Below are 19,444 nucleotides of genomic sequence, written 5' to 3' on the forward strand. Positions count from 1 at the left end.
CTTTCGCAAGGCACTGTATCTCCCATGAAATCGCTAGAGGAAGAGGCTGGTTATGCAAACACTGAGAAGGATTGTTTCAAAGGCTGGAGCCATAACACTTGGCACTTTGTTCAGAACTCTTTATATGGTTTCCTCCAGCAGTGAGTATTCTCAGCTGTCACACGTTTTAACAAAATATATATTGTTTTGGACATATTTTATGAACATTGTCAACTAAAATGATATATTTCATGTTATGGTTTAGGTTTTGTTTAAAGTGATGTTTGCTTCATGAGTCAGAACTCTCTCCTGAATGGATCACTGTGTGTTGTTATTGGGGGGTTGGGATGAGGTTCAACACACGAACTCAATTTGTCCATGTGTAGGCAGGCTACTGTAGCCTACGTGTTCCCTGAAGGGCAGCTTCTTGCGTCATCATTAACCTGAGGCTCCGCTTGTAGTGTGGCGAAGGGTTTCTGAAGTTGGAAAACGCTTTCTTCATTGCTCTACAACACGGTATAAAAACATTTACTCAAATAGTGATTGTAAGGAAGATATTAAAAAAAACTTCAGATTCAATGCAGCGGAGAAAAGAGCCCGCCCTTCTGTCATAATTGGCTCCGTACACAGGACAGGTAGTCCCCCACACACATACACACACAAAACCTGTCAAAATGCCTAATGGCTCTGCTGCAACTAGGTCACTACAAAAACCCTCGTGCCTAATGAACCAACCCATTCAATCAGGTTTGTCTATCCAAATCCCCTACCATTTGTTTTGGGTAATAGCGCGCGTTACCGTTGATCTGGCAGAGAACAAACATCTTGTTTGCGAGCCTTTACAACATTTATTCTTAAAACTTTATTGTAATTACACATGTATTTCGCAATTATATCAGAGAAGAAAAAGACTGCAACAGTTTGAGACATAATCATGAATGCATTTGCAATTGCGCACGGTGCATAAAGTTCCCATCCAAATACAGAAAAAGGCCAGGGGAATGAGCGCAGCGTGTCATTTTTTAAATTAACTGATTATTGTTGCCATTAAGAATCCCTTTCCTAATATTGAGTTGCACCCCCTTTTGCCATCAGAACAGCCTCAATTCATAGGGGCGTGGCCTTTTCAAGGTGTCGAAAGCGTCCCACAGGGATACTGGCCCATGTTGACTTCAATGCTTATTACCACAGTTGTGTCAAGTTAGCTGGGTGTCCTTTGGGTGGTGGACCATTCTTGAAACACAAGGGAAACTGTTGAGCGTGGAAAAACCCAGCAGCGTTGCAGTTCTAGACACACTCAACCCGGTGCGCCTGGCCCCGTGTTGCCCATTCACCCTCTGAATGGCACACATACACAATCCATGTCTCTATTGTCTCAAGGTTTAAAAATCCTTCATTAACCTGTCTTCTCCCCTTCATCTACATTGATTGAAGAGGATTTAACAGGTGACATCAATAAGGGATCATAGTTTTCACTTGGTAAGTCTATGTCATGGAAAGAGCACGTGTTCCTAATGTTTTGTACACGCAGTGTATACCATGACCATCACATCCTAGATAAGATAAAGGCTAAAGGCCTAAAACACAGGGCTGAGGCAGATGTAGTAATAGCCCTTCCATAGTGTCTGGAGTGTCCCATGGGTATTCCTAATGTTTTTTTAGTGTATTTGATGCAAGTGAAGTATGCTTTGTCTAAATCAATTGGCCACATCCACATCAGTTGTGCACAGTGCGCGGTAAATAATATTTTAGTGCTGGGGGACATGTTCTCAATTACGTCTTTGAATTACTTAATTATGCTCAGGAGATTAGTAAGTACATCCATACTACACACTCTCCATCCATTTTACTCCCTAATCTTGTTAAATATTTCCATGCCGGATCACGCGTTCATTAGAGTTTGTGTCAGTCTGAGAATCATGCGGTTGGCTTTCGCTATGAGAAAGGAGGAGTTAGAGAGGCGGTGGACCCTTTTAAGAACACACTGTCACTTTGTGCGCCTGAGAGCTCAGTTGGATAGGCCTCAATTCACACATTAAGATTGCTTGGAGCCTACTTGGACGTCCAAATGGTAGAGGATTTTCTCTCATGCGATCCAGCACCAAGTAGCTGTATTCAGACTCAGACTAGGATTCTCATCATTTGGAAGTACCATATATGGGCTATGTGCAAAATACAGTTGGATAAACCTTTGAATCTAAACAGTTACTTGGGAAAGAGACGATTTCAAATGGATGATTCTCCACTGTGAGCATCTGGGCTCTTCACTCTGTGTTAAAGTTCGTTCTGGAGACCTCCGTTTGTGGGAAAATATCACTCCAATTTCAGGGTTGCGACATAAACGTGACCTAAACTACTTTCACCTCACATATTCTGTGCTCTTTTTTTCCTGCGGTCACAGTCCAGTTGAATAGGATATGATGTCTATAGAATAACTTGTTAATTCTGTTACACTATAGAGACCACAAAGAAAATATTTCAAGGCATTTTATTTCCACCTCATTCAGCAGCCTATTACAGCAAAGAGTAGCAGACATGGCGGACAACACGTCTCAACATAACTTCATCATGCACCACCACATGGAGCTGAGCACCCTCACCGTGTACAGTGAGAACCGCACCAACAACACCAGCGCCAGGGAGCAGAACTCTACGACCTGCTCGCTCCGCATTCCACAGGAGCTGTTCCTGACGCTGGGCCTCATTAGTCTGGTAGAGAACATTTTCGTGGTGCTGGCCATCATCAAGAACCGCAATCTGCACTCGCCCATGTACTACTTCATATGCTGCCTGGCCGTCTCCGACATGCTGGTCAGCGTCGCCAACGTGGTGGAGACCATAGTCATGTTGCTCACCGAACACGGGCTGCTAGTTGTCACACCTGAAATGCTGCGGCACCTGGACAACGTCATCGACATCATGAACTGCAGCTCGGTGGTGTCGTCGCTGTCCTTCCTATGCACCATCGCCGCCGATCGATACATCACCATATTTTACGCGCTGCGTTACCACAGCATTATGACCACGCAGCGCGCCGTGACCATCATCGCGATGGTGTGGCTGACCAGCATCACGGCCAGCATACTTTTTATTGTCTACCACTCTCACACCGCCGTCATTGTATGCCTCGTCACCTTCTTCTGCATCACTCTTGTCTTCACCGCTGTGCTCTACATGCACATGTTCATCCTGGCGCACGTGCACTCGCGGCGCATCATGGCCATCTACAAGTCTCGCCGCCAGGGCACGAGCATGAAGGGCGCCATCACGCTCACTATCCTGCTAGGGGTCTTCATCCTCTGCTGGGGACCCTTCTTCCTCCACCTTATTCTCATCCTCACCTGCCCCACGACCCCATTCTGCACCTGCTTTTTCAGCTACTTCAACCTCTTTCTCATCCTCATCATCTGTAACTCGCTCATCGACCCTCTCATCTACGCCTATAGGAGCCAGGAGCTGCGCAAGACACTCAAGGAGCTGCTCTTCTGCTCCTGCGTCACCTTTCGATGCGATTCCATACTTGAGTGTCTATTTCCATGGAAGTTCACGTGACTGCAGGATTTGTTCAGGAATAAAAGATTATTTGATATTTGCGGCACTATTAGGCTTATGCCTGCCGTTGTTGTTGAATTAACTGAAATACATGGTGAATGAGACCTCAGGTTGGATTGCGCACAACGGCACAGCCACGAATGGGACCTTTTACCAACCCCTGGCCTCTTCCATGTTGCAGGCCAAGCCATGCATATGTGCTATTCTTGCGTGTCGAATAAATACTTGAATCATAATCTGAAGCATTTATATCTAATTATACACAGCAAATGTGTGATCGGAATTGTAACACCCACAGTGTTAAATGTATCACTTTCTTGGAAATCATATGTTACCATCTCAAATAGCCTAGTGTTAAACTAACACTTTTAAATGTGTTGATAAATCAACATCCCTGGCACAATGGGTGTTGCAAATTCCCACTTAAATTAACACTTTATAAGAGCTGATGCTGTTACACTTTCTCAGTGTTAGCGAATTAACACCTGTGGTGTTACAGTAACTCATTTTGGAGTGTTATTTTAACACTTTAGGGTGTAAAGACTGCACATTTATTTCCCAGTGTTACTATTTTGTCTGTGTATTTGTTAGTGACAGAGAAATTATTGTTGCATTCGATGGCTTTTAGTTTTCTAGCCTTCACCTAGTGAGTGACTAAGTTAATATTTGATCATAAAAATGTAATTATTTATGTTAATACATATACATTACTTTTTAAAAATTATGTTGAACCAACATGGAGTAAACATTGATTTGAAGTCTGTGCCCAGGACAGGCCACATTAACAAGTCACATTATTCTGTCTTTCAAAGTGTTGTATAATTCCTATTGGAATCTAGTCCGTTTGCATATCCAACACCCACAACTGCAGTTATAATGACTGCCAAGGTAGGGAAGATTGATAAATGAGACTTCCTTAACCATCTAAATTGGAACAACCATCTCAATAACGGGTAAAATAAGGCCAACTACTTTCAAATTGGATTAGTTAGATGTTTTATTTATTTATCTTTGTTTAGTATAAGATCAATGAATCAATCAAGGTGCATGCATAAACATAGGTCTAGATATTAAAACAAACTATTCTAAAAAGCAACCGACAACAAAGCATGCTGGGAAATATGATAATGAGGACCCTCCCATGTCTTCAATCTGAGAGAGTTAACGGAAATTAACTCAACACAGCCGAGTAACAACAACACCACACAGTGTTGATTCCACTGTGATTCAAGTAACTTCATTTATTCACTGCAGGTTTTTTTTTTTCAATCCCACTGGTGTTATTCCCACCAGAATCAACACTCCGATATAACACTCACAACACTTTTTACCTCAACACTGAGATTTTAACACCCTCAAATTTGCTGTGTAGTTATCATCTCCATACAACAGCAACTGACAGAACTTTTTCAAAGATGCCAATGTCTGTAAAAGCTGCGGGTCCAGTTTTCTCAGGCACCAAGAAACTTAGGTTTAACAGTACATTACTGTAAACTTTATAGTAATGCTCTACAGTAATGTACTGTTAAACCAAAGTTGCTTTGGAATTTACGGTAACATACTGTAAAAATTGTTAAAGTAATTTACAGGTAACTGGCTGCCAGTAAGTTAGCATAAAAACAACATGATTATTTTACAGTGTACTATGTAGGACAAATAGTAATTTGTGCTTTAATCATATAGCCAACACTGGAAATATACTTTAAATAAGATATAGCAAGTGTTCTATTTAAAATGGGAAAGAATTTCCCGGAATGTTGTTGGGAATAGGATGTTGTTTGAAAGACGCTATTGTTGAGAGAAAATCCATGGGCCTAATGATATACACTAGCCCTGATGCTTTGTATGGAGTCAAATAAGGATGCACAAAATTAGTCATGAAGTTGTTTTGTACAAGAGGACAATTCTGTCACGTTTTGATTAAATAAAATTAGTGCATTGCAAGTCCAATAATAGCCTAATTGGTCTATATAGATAGTTGTATTTTTATTTATTCAGTCATTATTTGTAAACATCCCATTTCCAAGTATGTACAAAGAAGTTTCACAGTATGATTTAGGCCTTTGACGAAAATTGCCTATAAATTGAAATAAATCTTTGGGGATTTTGTGTAAAAAGTTTTACTGTAATCTTAAAACAGATCAGACATTTTAAGATTATCCTCACCATTTTAATGCAAATAATAATGTATGCATAGACAGAAACAAAATGTTTATTTCAATGTTTATTTCACAAGTAGCCCATGTAATGTAGGCTAGGCATGTTTTTTAATTGTGTTATGGATGTACTGAATACTTTGAATGTTTCAACATATGTATAACATTTTCAAAAGCCTCGAGGGTATCAATATTCATCTCCTTAAACAATCCATGCTATTTTATGGCTATGTGTAAAAACCAAGGCTCAAACTTATCTCATTGTAAATGTGTACATTTGATTACTTTTTACCTTATTTCAACATATGGTCTTGCTATGGTCAAATTGTACTGATATGTACTGAACAAAAATATAAACACAACATGCAACAATTTCTAAGATTTTACTGAGTTACAGTTTGTATAAGGAAATCAGTCATTTGAAGTAAATTCATTAGGCCCTAATCTATGAATTTCACATGACTTGGCAGGGGTGCAGCCATAGGTGGGCTTTGGAGAGCATAGGCCCACCCACTTGCCAGCCAGGCCCACCCACTTGGGAGCCAGGCCCAGCCAATCAGGGGTGCAGCCATAGTTGAGCCTTGTAGAGCATAGGCCCAACCACTTGTCAGCCAGGCCCACCCACCACCCAGGCCAGATGTGGAGGGGCTGGCGTGGTTACACGGGGTCTGCAGTTGTGAGGCCAGTTGGACATACTGCCAAATTCTCTAAAGCAACGTTAGTGGCAGCTTATGGTAAAGAAATTGACATTAAATTCTCTGGCAGCAGCTCTGGTGGACATTCCTGTAGTGAGCATGCCAATTGCATGCTCCCTCAAAACTTGAGACATCTATGGCATTGTGTTGTGCGACAAAACTACACATTTTAAAGTGGTATTTTATTGTCCCCGGCACAAGGTGCACCTGTGTAATGATCCCGCTGTTTAATCAGCTTCTTGATATGTCACACCTGTTAGGTGGATAGATTATATTGGTAAAGGAGAAATGCTCACTTACAGGGATGTAAACAAATTTGTGCACAACATTTGAGAGAAATGAGCTATTTGTGTGTATGGAACATTTCTGGGATTTTTTATTTTTTATTTTTTATTTCATGATGGTGTGTTATTTAATAACAGCATCAGTAATGAGGACAGTGATAGTACGCATGATAACAATATAATTATAACATTATTGTTGTCATATCATTTGTTGCTATAAAATTGTTGTAATATTGATAATTAATAATTACTATTATTATTTCAATACTAATAATAACATCATTAATAAAAAAAGATGTATTGCTCTTGTTATTGTATGTACAGTGTACATATTGCATGTCATACATTTCTTAATCGTGTAATGTTTGTTGGTGTCAACCCTCATTTCTTTTAGTCAGCATGTGATCGTGTGGATAAAAAAAACATTTTCATAAAAAAATATTTTGGTCCAGAAGTGTAATTTCAACCTTTTCTCAAGCCACAAGTGATGTTATGTGAGAATTAATTTAGTTCCCTCTGAAATACTGTATGTGTCTCTCTTGTCCATATAAAGGTCCTCAGTGTAACCTGGGCTGACCGTCTGTCTAACTGCCTCCTCTCTCAGACAAGAGGAGAGGTCTCTATCGAGGCCTACAGTCCACTGCTCTTTTCAGTCCTCCAAAGAAAGCTTCAATCACTTTTAATATATTATTAAATCATTTTGAAATATAATAATGACTTCCTTTTTCTATTTCAGGTATCAATATATTTGGAGACACTATTTTTAATATAAGAATACAATTATATACAGCTGTATTAGCCTGGCTGATACAAGACCAGGAAGAGAGGAGGGCAGTTTGTTTTGAGCCAGGCTATACAGCTGTATACTTGCTATCATGGGATTGACAAATAATTTTTCAATGTTTTTCAATTTTTCAATGTATTTTAAAATGCATTTATTTTTAGTTAGGCTGCCCTCTGATACACAAGGTCCATTCAACTAGCTGACCCCGGGGTGCTTTTTAATGGAAGGAGACATTTTTAAACTGATGGTGAAAATTAAAAGCTGCTTATGGGCGTCTTAATTAAGTTGGATAATTTTCTGATCCCCGTTTTAAAATCAAAGCCTTTGAACCATAACCTTCACAAATCACCTAGTTCCTTTCCTTTGGGGTGAAATGAAAAGCGTGTTTGTCTGTGAGCTTTCTAGTTTTCCTTTGCACTATTGTTTGTTGAATGACTTCAATTGGCAACCAAAGGCAACCAAAGTCAACCAAATCAACCAAAGTCAACCAAATCAACCAAATCAACCAAAGTCAACCAAATCAACCAAATCAACCAAATCAACCAAAGTCAACCAAATCAACCAAATCAACCAAAGTCAACCAAATCAACCAAATCAACCAAAGGCAACCAAAGGCAACCAAATCAACCAAAGTCAACCAAATCAACCAAATCAACCAAAGTCAACCAAAATCAACCAAAGTCAACCAAATCAACCAAAGTCAACCAAATCAACCAAAGTCAACCAAAGTCAACCAAATCAACCAAAGTCAACCAAATCAACCAAAGTCAACCAAATCAACCAAAGTCAACCAAATCAACCAAAGTCAACCAAAGTCAACCAAATCAACCAAATCAACCAAAGTCAACCAAAGTCAACCAAATCAACCAAAGTCAACCAAATCAACAAAATCAACCAAAGTCAACCAAAGTCAACCAAATCAACCAAATCAACCAAAGTCAACCAAAGTCAACCAAATCAACCAAAGTCAACCAAATCAACCAAAGTCAACCAAAGTCAACCAAAGTCAACCAAAGTCAACCAAATCAACCAAAGTCAACCAAATCAACCAAAGTCAACCAAAGTCAACCAAATCAACCAAAGTCAACCAAAGTCAACCAAATCAACCAAAGTCAACCAAATCAACCAAAGTCAACCAAAGTCAACCAAATCAACCAAAGTCAACCAAATCAACCAAAGTCAACCAAATCAACCAAAGTCAACCAAAGTCAACCAAATCAACCAAAGTCAACCAAAGTCAACCAAATCAACCAAAGCCATATGCTGTAGGCAAAGATGTGTCAGGAGCCTTCTACCAAATAAACAGAAAAGTGGTTGAGCAGCATCTGAGATTGAGAGTGTGCTGATGATACTGTAACCTTTGGAACTTTGTGGACCCTCTCCACGTGTTAGCCAGTCGTTGTGGGCCCTGGGGTAGGCTGTGTATTTTGGGAGGACTGAGCGCCTGGAATGCACTGTAATAACAGAGGGCTTTCATATCAAATTTTTTTTGCGGGGGCCCTTTATTAGGCATCAAATAGGAATTCTTGTCACTTCACTGAATAGGGGGGCTGACGCTCAACTGGTGTCTTCTTCATTAGCTCTGCTACACAAAGCCGCTCTGTTCACATCTTCCACTGCTTTGGCTTGAAGAACCAACATTCTTGCCCTCATTGTTGCAACCTATGGAGGAAGCTTAAACCCCTTCCTGACAAATGAGTCCTATAAATGAAGAATATTTCCTCTTCAAACTCAAATTCATCATAGTGCTTTATAATAGTTTCGGTTTTAGTGTAGTACATGATGAAGTCAATGTGGACATAGTGTAACCTCAGTCATGCCCCTTTTGACCTTGGGTGCACTCCAAGTACAGGGATTCTATGCAGGTCTGTGCAGATAAATCAGTACAATGACAGTAGAAGTGCAACATCTCAGGAACCATGTAAAAATGATGGAAGGGTCTACGCAGAAAACTGCTCAGAAAATGTGTATCTGGAACACACCCCTTATGTACGTGTGTCTCTGCATGCACACAGTCCCCCTGCCTTGCCTCTGAGGTCACCACATCCAATCAGAGAACATCGATAGAGGCGATTAGACATGTAGGGGTTATGGATGGATGACTGAGGTTGGGGTGAGATGGGTGCAGTAATCATTTAGTGGCTGGCATCCAAATGAGAGCTTGAAATCCTGACAATGACCTGATTGTACAGGCTCCATTGTACGGCTCCATACTGTACGTGTTTTCCCCAAGAAAGTCTGGTCTGAGCCCAATGTCTCCTAGTTACACTGGAATCAAATTAAGTAACCAACATTCTTACTTGCCTGTTGATGCCTTCTGCCTAACCCTGTATAGGTTATATTTTCAACAATGGTCTATACAATCAACTGTACGTAGTATGAAACTGTAAACTGTATGATACGACCCCAATCAAAAAAATAGCACAAGTATTTGTTTGAGTTCTGTGCATGGAAGCTTCCATGAAAATCTAACCACAGTATTCTCGTCAGCAACAGGTTCATTTGAAAGTGAGACATTACTGGGAAATGCTGAAATGAGCTGGTATGCTCATTTTTAAAGAGAGGTTAGATAAAGGACAGTTTGAAACTCTTAGGGAGACAAAATGTTAGGTATGGGGTCATACCAAGTGCCCAGTTTAATTGTGTTTGTGTGAGTTTCGAAAACTCCACATTCAATCCCTTTCTGAGGTGAGAGGTTATACAGAGGTTATTTCAGACGTATTGGTTTACAATTTATTTCCTACCGGACATTCAAAATACATCTCAATAGTGGTTTTGTCATGAATAAGAGAGGTCCTCAGAATCAACCAAAAATTAAGTGAGTCTTAAACTCACTTAAGGCATTTCAAATATGGATACTGTCTCATCAACAGTGCTTCATGATGTGAACTGCCATTTTATAACTGTTGACCAGATAACCCTGTCATCAAGTCCACTGGTGCTGTGTGACTCATCATGGCAATCCTCCTCTCTAACCTTACTGGCATGATGCAGAGTCAGAGAAGGATAGATAAGTTATGAGATGCATGATTTAATCATTTTGAAGGAGGGTTATATGACAGTAGCATCAATTTGATCAGCTTCACCACACTCTGTGCCACTATTGGGGCCCTTTATATCACATGTGAGAGAGGCTCTGGCAGTTTTTGACCACTAGATGGCCATATTGGCTTTGAGACGTGGGAGGGGTGGACAAGCAACTCTTGACCAGTGCTGGCAAAACATTTAGCCTCAGTTTTTCTCACTACCCCCAGAATTGTCAGTGCATGGGCCAGTGTTCTACAGACGTGGTCTTGGAGACCCACAGGATGTGGATACTTTTGGGATTAAAGAACAGTAAACATAGTCCATGATTCAACTTTCAGCTCTCAAACCCAGTCGGATTCCATACATAATCCCTCTGATCTAGTTTTCCACTCCCTTGTCTATGGCAGTGTGGTCAGTAATGTAATCATTGGTGTTAGTGTGATCTTTAGAGGGACACTATGGTTTATTGATTTTCTAACAGATGAACGCCCCTCTGCTAAAGCAGTTAGCTCAGCTGTATTAGCAGACGAACAGGAAATCAACAGCTATCCCACACTGTGTGGCTGATTAGCGACAGAGGCTCGCTCACATTGTGTGGATCTAGTTGCTAAGCAGCAGTGGTTGGCAGACACTGAGGGGGCAGAGAGGAGGGGGCTGTGGTGGCTGCCTCATACTGGTCTCTGTGCTCAAGAGCAGAGGTTCCTCAGCTGTTGGTTTCACGGCTGTTGGCTTGTCATCCTCTCCACGGGCTCTGTGTGAAGACAAAGCAGGCCCAGACGTCCAAAGAGACTAATGGCCCATCACAATCGTGTTTCTGGAAATCAGAACACACGGCTACTGGAACAGACACAACTTACAGTGTGAGATGTACTGTATGCATGTACTGTAGATGTCTCATACACACACGTGCACACACACACAAACAAGTACACAAACAGGACCTGCTTCATAGGCAGACCATCTGTCCATGAGGAGCGCCACTGGAGTCTTCCTCAGAGCACTTAACCACAACTGCTACCTGACTCAGCAATCAATACATATCTCAGCGGGCAGAGACTGCAGAGAGTTGAGGCATAGATAAAACATCCTTGGACCAGACTATTCACTGTATAATGATTGCAGTGTTCATGCTAATAAGGGCCACAGCAAGGTTGTGGTCATCAGTGTTCACTGTGCTCCACTCTTCTTCCTCCCTGAATCTGCCGATACTGAATCTTAATGTTTCTGAGATTGCAGTTAAGGGACTGACTTTGGGAAAATATATATTTTTCTGTAAGAAGTTGTTAATCTCTGTCATTAAGGATATGCAGGTGTGAGTGATCTCCTAGTCTATAGAAAAAATGCACCATGCCACAAGACTATGTGCACACAGAGCAAGAATCAGTAACACTGTTCAGTGTTTAAGATCATTTTCTCTCCTCTCTCATCACCCTGACATCTAACTAAGCTGTGTTGTTGCTTCCACCATGACTCTGGGATTTTTCAAATGTTGGTGGTCGTGTTTGTAGTGGTGGTGGTGTGTGTGTGTGTACATGTGTGTTTCTGACCAGCATCCCTTTGACAGCCACGACTAGCCAAAATCTATTACTGACCCTTACCTTAACCAAATGTTAACCAATTCGAAAATTAAATATCGGTTTGCAAGTTTGCAAGTCACTGGGATGCTCTGTCGCAGGTGTCTGCCATTGGTCAGCGACCGTCTCTCTCCAGGACATAGATGACGTCAGCAATTGGTGGAACATACTACCCGTTTCGCCACACAGCAGACCTGCGCAAGATAAAACCTCTACTCAGCACATAACACTCCCTTTGCTTCCGTGTGCGACTGGGATCAGCGCCCTCTCCGACTCGCCCACAACAGTCAACTCGCCCACATCCACAAGAAGACGAACATAACACACAGAGGACAGGATGAGGGAAATCGTTCACCTTCAAGCCGGCCAGTGTGGCAACCAGATCGGAGCCAAGGTATAAACAAAATAATCTTCCCAACAGCTGACTAGTTTAACCGTTATAATATTTTTACGCAAGTGCCGTTGTGCCATTTTAAAGCATTGTGATAATCTTTTTTTTTAAATGTAATGCATTCGTATATATGTAGTTATACCGAAGTTGTGGGACAGCGGGTTTACTCAGTAACGTTAGGTTAGTTGAATAGTTTGGGATCCCCGCCTGTGTCGCAGATTGCAATAGATGCGTAGTTCGGGTAGATGGAACTAAACTCAGAGACGGGAAAGGAAATGAGGCATTTCACTCGCTCCTTTTTTCTGGGTCATACACAGTCAATAGAGTAAACAGACGTGACCCAGATGTTGTCGCATTGGTGCCTATGGGAGAGCCCACACCTTAACCAGACCGGAACTGTGACCATTTGTTTTAATGGTAAACGGCCAGAGATCCACCATCTTTGGTAAACTGCGAGTGTTGATGCACAGAAAGGCGTGGTGAGGCACTGTTGAAAACCACCACGCCCTCGGGTGGACTGCAGGGGGGCCAGACAAAGGCTCGGACTGTTGGGGCTGGTCCCGCTGCGCAAACACTCCACTGAGGGCCGAGCACAGTTTACAGGCCACTGTCACAATGACAAGTATAGCTCTCTTTCTCTAAGCAACATGCCAGCCCCCAGTAGATGTTGTAGTTGATCGCCTATATAGATAGACATATATGACATGTTTGACTTCGCAGCAAACTGAATGGATCAGTTAATCCAAGTTTTGTTAACGGAGGATCAAATTATGATAACTGGTCCTAAATTACCACTGCAGATAGCCTACAATCACACTGACTAGTGGTTTGGGTTGCTTTCAGGTTTGATGGTCTATTAGACAGTGAGTCTTCAGGAAGGGTATTGCCTAAATGCTGAAAGCGTTTCTGTCTAAACTGTAATGCATTTTTTTATGGTCCGTGACTGTGAGGCTGTTTTTTAACCTACAGTTGACAGCTTCTTATTTTGTTGTTGCTCTGTTTTGGATGACATCACCTGCACTTACAGCCAGCCAATCAGGTGATGTTGTATGTGACCATCTAAAACTAAACCGGTCTACAGTTCTTCTTCTCTTTTGTTGTGTTTTGACCATCTGGGGATAGCCTACATTAGTTCACTATGATCTGTGAGTCTCTACTGGAGCTGGAGATGATTTATCATGGATTTGTTCAACATGGTGGATCATAAATGGAAATCATTTCAGAGTGAAAGACAGGGGTGGGGCTAATGATACTGTCTCGTCAACCTGATGAGGACATTTATTATTCATAACATGTAAGGCAGCCTTTCCTGAGCCCCAGGTGCCTCCGTAGTGATTTTGGACAGCTACGTAACCTCCCCCTCATCATAATCAGCCTCATCACCATAATCATCATTACCCAGAACCAAATCTACAACTACAGCATCAGCTGAAACATACTTGTTTGACCACAGCTGAACAAGTGAACATGTGCCCACTTTTCTTCACTCCCCTCTGGAGTATTTCACTAGTGACTCTGCTCTTTTGCTGATTCTGACCACCGTTTCTCTAATGGGGCAGTTGTTGGGAAAATGACTTGTCCATAATGCTCAGGTTACTCCCAACAAAGAGAAACCCAGAGAGCTGGGGAGGGGGAGAGAATGTGTTGGGAGTGGGACTTTTTGTCATCTGATATACTGCAATGGTGACCTCATTTTGATGCTCAACTATGATATGGCAGTCTGTCTACTAGCACCACACATCTGCCATTGCTAATGCAGTACATGATGAAGTCAGATAACAACGGAAGAAATCTACACTTTTGCCAGTGTAGCGATCGTAACAGAATGAGAGAGCAGAAATTCCCTACATGGTCTTTAGTCATCTAACTCTGTATTTCTCTATCGCTGTCTAGCGGTTTCCCTTTAATCTCTCTGTCTCTCCCTTTTGGATTTATTGTCTGTTTCTTTGTTTGTCCCCTAGAAGAAACATTGCCAGATTAAGTTACAGAGCCATAATTAAGGAACAAGAGGAACTCCTAATTACTGATTTAGATGGCAGGGGACATCTGTTTGGGACAGGATAGATAATTAGAGAACTATGGAGTATCTTCTGCAGAGTAGAGGGAGGGAGTACTTCACCTGGGGAGAGGAAGAGGGACACCATTGTCGGAACTCAGACCTAAAATAGTCTTCATACTGGGTGTGGTGCCCTTGGTCACAGCAGTCTAGACAGCCGGATAGAGGAAAGGTCATTTGTGTCAACACACTGACACCATATGGGATTAATGTCACTCCATCTGGCAGGCTGTTGAGTGACACAGATATGGGATTAACACACTGATACCAATATGGGATTGATATGGGGCTTTTGAGTGACCATTGTTATTGTGCACAGTATCGTTTTGGTGTTTGTCTGCTTTTAGTGAATGCCCAGATGGTGTTTTTTTGCTTAAAGGAGAACAGCACTTTGCAGATAAGGACCTTCTATTGCATAGTAATGAGAAACTGAGATTAGCACAGTAAAATTGACAGCATCTAATCTATGATTTGATATGGCCATTTGGCATCCTCCTTCCAAGTACGTGTCCTGTGTTTGCCCTTGATAGTGATGACTGTGTGGGCCTGCGGGGGTCTGTCTGTGTTCTATTTTAGACTTTCATGGGTCTCTGTCTGTCTCCCTTTGTCTGTATCTTTGTCTGATAAACACACACACACACACACTGGGCTATATACTCAGTGACAGTATACATATTTGAAGTGATCAAGGGGACTACATTAGGCAGTGTCCTCTTGTCTTTTAACCTAGCAACACACTTTCTGTACGTGTGTGGAGACATATTTATGTATGTATATGTGTGTGTTGAAGCAGAGAGAGCCTCTCCAGATGGAGTCTGTCCCCTCTGAGAGGGCCTCTACCTCAGTATGATTCTTGTGGCCCTGGGGGAGGGTGGAGACAGCTGGACTAACTGTTAGCTTAAATGGGGTCATGGAGCAGAACCCAGGATGGATGGCAGACAAAGCCTAGATGCCCACTATCCCAACTTACATTGGCCCACAGTTTTTACTAGAGCCCCCCATTAATTCACCTCCAAGTACCCCAGTGATAGTTCAATATGGTCCCGACTATAAATCTGCTGAGAAGTTTCCATCCACTTTGCTTGTATAGAACTATGTTTTACTGGTAATGTTTGTGTCTTTGTGTTGTGCAGTTCTGGGAGGTGATCAGTGATGAACATGGCATCAGCCCTACAGGGAACTATGAGGGCGACTCCCCACTGCAGCTGGAGAGGATCAGTGTCTACTACAATGAGGCCTCATGTGAGTCTGATACTGGAACTAAATACACATCTACACAAGCCCAGAAACAACACAAGCCCAGAAACAACACAACACTAAAAGCCTGGTTGCTCAATACTTGTAATGACCTAGACTTGAGAATATCCACTTTAATCCTATTGTACTGAACTTGACTGTGATATACAGTAGTATTTATTAGGGCGTTGCAGGTAACATCATCTGCTGTCTCTCCCCAGCCTCTAAGTACGTCCCCAGGGCCATCCTAGTAGACCTGGAGCCAGGAACTATGGACAGTGTTCGCTCTGGGACCTACGGACAACTCTTCAGACCAGACAATTTCATCTTCGGTCAGTATCTGTCCAACGTGGGTTAAATATGGCTGCAGTGCTCAGTGATAGCATTAGAAGAGTGGCTGTTACGGCCTTACCACAATCTTCCATTTACAGTCTCTTCTGTCATTATCACTAACAACATAAATAGTTTGATGTAATATTTCCATTAAAGACATTTGCTTTTATTTACTTACAGTAAATGCTCCCAAATGTCATTAAAACATTATGTAAATGTGTAGCTCCTGTACAAATGCAGTGTTGATAACTGCTGAAGCTCTATCTTGAAGTGTGTTGTTGCCCTATAGGTCAGAGTGGAGCTGGTAACAACTGGGCCAAGGGCCACTACACAGAGGGAGCAGAGCTGGTGGACTCAGTACTGGACGTAGTCAGGAAGGAATGTGAGAACTGTGACTGTCTTCAGGGCTTCCAGCTCACCCACTCCCTCGGAGGGGGCACAGGCTCTGGCATGGGGACCCTGCTCATCAGCAAGATCCGGGAAGAGTACCCTGACCGCATCATGAACACCTTCAGCGTGGTGCCCTCCCCTAAAGTATCAGACACAGTGGTGGAGCCCTACAATGCCACCCTGTCCATCCATCAGCTGCTGGAGAACACAGACGAAACCTACTGCATTGACAACGAGGCGCTTTATGACATCTGCTTCCGCACGCTCAAGCTCCCCACACCCACCTACGGCGACCTCAACCACCTGGTGTCGGCCACCATGAGCGGTGTTACTACCTCCTTCCGCTTCCCCGGCCAGCTCAATGCTGACCTCCGCAAACTGGCTGTCAACATGGTGCCCTTCCCCCGTCTGCACTTCTTCATGCCTGGCTTCGCCCCCCTCACGGCGCGTGGCAGTGCGTGCTACAATGCACTGTCTGTGCCCGAGCTCACCCAGCAGTTGTTTGACGCCAAGAACATGATGGCCGCTTGCGACCCGCGTCACGGACGCTACCTGACCGTGGCCATGGTGTTCCGTGGTCAGATGTCCATGAAGGAGGTGGACGAACAGATGTTGGCCATCCAGAGTAAGAACAGCAGCTACTTTGTTGAATGGATCCCCAACAACGTCAAAGTGGCCGTCTGTAACATCCCGCCCCGCGGTCTCAAGATGTCCGCCACCTTCATCGGGAACAACACGGCCATCCAGGAGCTATTCAAACGCATCTCTGAGCAGTTCACCGCCATGTTTCGCCGCAAGGCGTTCCTGCACTGGTACACCGGAGAGGGCATGGACGAGATGGAGTTCACCGAGGCAGAGAGCAACATGAACGACCTGGTGTCAGAGTACCAGCAGTACCAGGACGCTACCACCGAGGAGGAGGGAGAGATGTATGAAGAAGACGAGGAAGAGTCAGAGAGCCAAGCCCGGTGAACACCTTGGAAGAAGAGCCAAGCTTGTGTAAACCCAGCTGACAAGAGCTTTGTCTATGTGTAGCAGGGTTATTATCTGCCTCATGTACACTGTACTGTATAACCCTCCCTCCTATACCCCTCCCTGCTCTCACTGTCTTTGCTAACTGTTAGCCCCACCTCCCTTAGCCCTCTGACCAACTCATGGCCTACTGTTGATTTATCCTGTTGATAAAAACCTCCAGACCACTAAGTTGAATGGGTGAAATAAAGTGTCTCAAAAACTGATGACGAATAGCCCTTAATTTCTTATAATAAACATGTTCAAGCCTACTTTGTAATTAGCTTTTTCTGACTTGTTTTGGGATATTAAACATGAATAATATTATACACCATCTTGTTTTGCTACACTGTGTTCAGGGTTTCTGCGGTTGTTTTTAGTGGAAACCTGAACAGTGTATTGCAGTACAATGACTAGGGGTCTTTCTTCTAGAAAAATAGGATAAAGCAGAGCCTTGTTGAACTTGGACTCCACTGCATGACAGTCCCATGTGGAGGTGACCTAGATGCTGGATAAAAATACTGGATCTCAGTCCCCTGGAGGTTGAGGCACACCTTGGGCAGCATGGGTTGAGTCTGGATAGAACAGGCTGTGAGGAGCTAAGATGGTGGATGATCTACAAGTGTCAAACTGATTCCACAGAGGGGTTGCGTGTCTGAATTTTTTTTCTCCTCCCTTGGACTTAAGGTCACTGACAAGTAAGGATCTCCCCTCACCTGGTTGTCTAGGTCTTAATTGAAAGGAAAAAACAGCAGATACTAGGGCTAGGCCCTAATGGAATGAGTGTGACACCACTGATCTACAAGATAGTCTGCTGAAGGCCTTCCAATTACATACTTATCTGCATGGTCTAAAACATGTAGGCAACCCTGGTCCTGGAGTGTCACAGGCACTTCATGTTTTGGATTTAACCGACCTGGAAGACCAGGTGTGTTGAGTTTAGGCAATCACTGAACTGATCAATTAGTTTAGATGGTCAGGTGTGGTGCCTTGTTGGAACAAAATCGAGTCGCTTACCCCTGTTCTAAAAGGAGGCAGACACTAGTGCATACGGTTAGAGCCCATTGATTTGAAGGACAAGGAGGAACAGGTGAAATGTGGAGAGTGCAAAAGGTAGTGAAAAAGGGTAGTGTTTTTGTGGACATTACTGTAGTATTTACTACAGGTTTTTTTCTGATAATACTGTAGTATTTACTATAGTATTCTACAGTATACTACAACGTTCTATGGGAAGTACTACACATGATCAAGGGACACGTGTGTAGTATATTATTATACAGTTTACTATAGAATTCTATGTAGTATTCTATAGTAAACTAGTATTTTCTCATGTGGGAAGCATAGAGATGAGGAAGGCCTGTTGACTGTAGGGAGAGGCCTAGTGAGTCAGTGTCTCACTTGCAGCCAAACTGTAGAGGAAAGCGACATATACAGCTCACAGCACAGACCAGCTAGGCTGATGCACTGGATCACGACACACAGAACGTATGGAGGGGCCAATCAAATCAAAGTTTATTTGTCACGTGCGCCGAATACAACAGGTTTAGACCTTACAGTGAAATGCTTACTTACACGCCCTTAAACAACAGTGCAGTTAAGTAAAAATAGGTATTAGGTAAACAGTAGATAAATAAAAAATAACAGTAGCGAGGCTATATACAGTTGAATTTGGAAGTTTACATACACTTAGGTTGGAGTCATTAAAACTTGTTTTTCAACCACTCCACAAATGTCTTGTTATCAAACTATAGTTTTGGCAAGTCGGCTAGGACATCTACTTTGTGCATGACACAAGTAATTTTTCCAACAATTGTTTACAGACAGATTATTTCACTTATAATTTACTGTATCACAATTCCAGTGGGTCAGAAGTTTATATACACTAAGTTGACTGTGCCTTTTAACAGTTTGGAAAATTCCAAAAAATTATGTCATGGCTTTAGAAGCTTCTGATAGGCTAATTGACATCATTTGAG

The 19,444-nt window shown here is 42.6% G+C and overlaps 2 protein-coding genes across 2 annotated transcripts; both read left to right on the forward strand.

The window, feature by feature from the left end:
- Window positions 1-2,427: 2,427 nt before the first annotated feature.
- Window positions 2,428-3,630, forward strand: LOC135565369 (melanocyte-stimulating hormone receptor-like). Its single transcript, XM_065011979.1, has one exon. It carries the CDS (start codon window positions 2,515-2,517, stop codon window positions 3,529-3,531), a length of 1,017 nt encoding a protein of 338 aa, XP_064868051.1. The 5' UTR covers window positions 2,428-2,514; the 3' UTR covers window positions 3,532-3,630.
- Window positions 3,631-12,294: 8,664 nt separating this feature from the next.
- LOC115112550 (tubulin beta-3 chain-like) lies at window positions 12,295-17,695 on the forward strand. The gene is made up of 4 exons (XM_029639634.2): window positions 12,295-12,445; window positions 15,632-15,740; window positions 15,956-16,066; window positions 16,357-17,695. The coding sequence occupies exons 1-4, from the start codon at window positions 12,389-12,391 to the stop codon at window positions 17,427-17,429; spliced, it is 1,350 nt and encodes a 449-aa protein (XP_029495494.2). The 5' UTR covers window positions 12,295-12,388; the 3' UTR covers window positions 17,430-17,695.
- Window positions 17,696-19,444: the final 1,749 nt, after the last annotated feature.

Source organism: Oncorhynchus nerka, linkage group LG27 (assembly GCF_034236695.1).
Source record: "Oncorhynchus nerka isolate Pitt River linkage group LG27, Oner_Uvic_2.0, whole genome shotgun sequence".
Lineage (NCBI taxonomy): Eukaryota > Metazoa > Chordata > Actinopteri > Salmoniformes > Salmonidae > Oncorhynchus > Oncorhynchus nerka.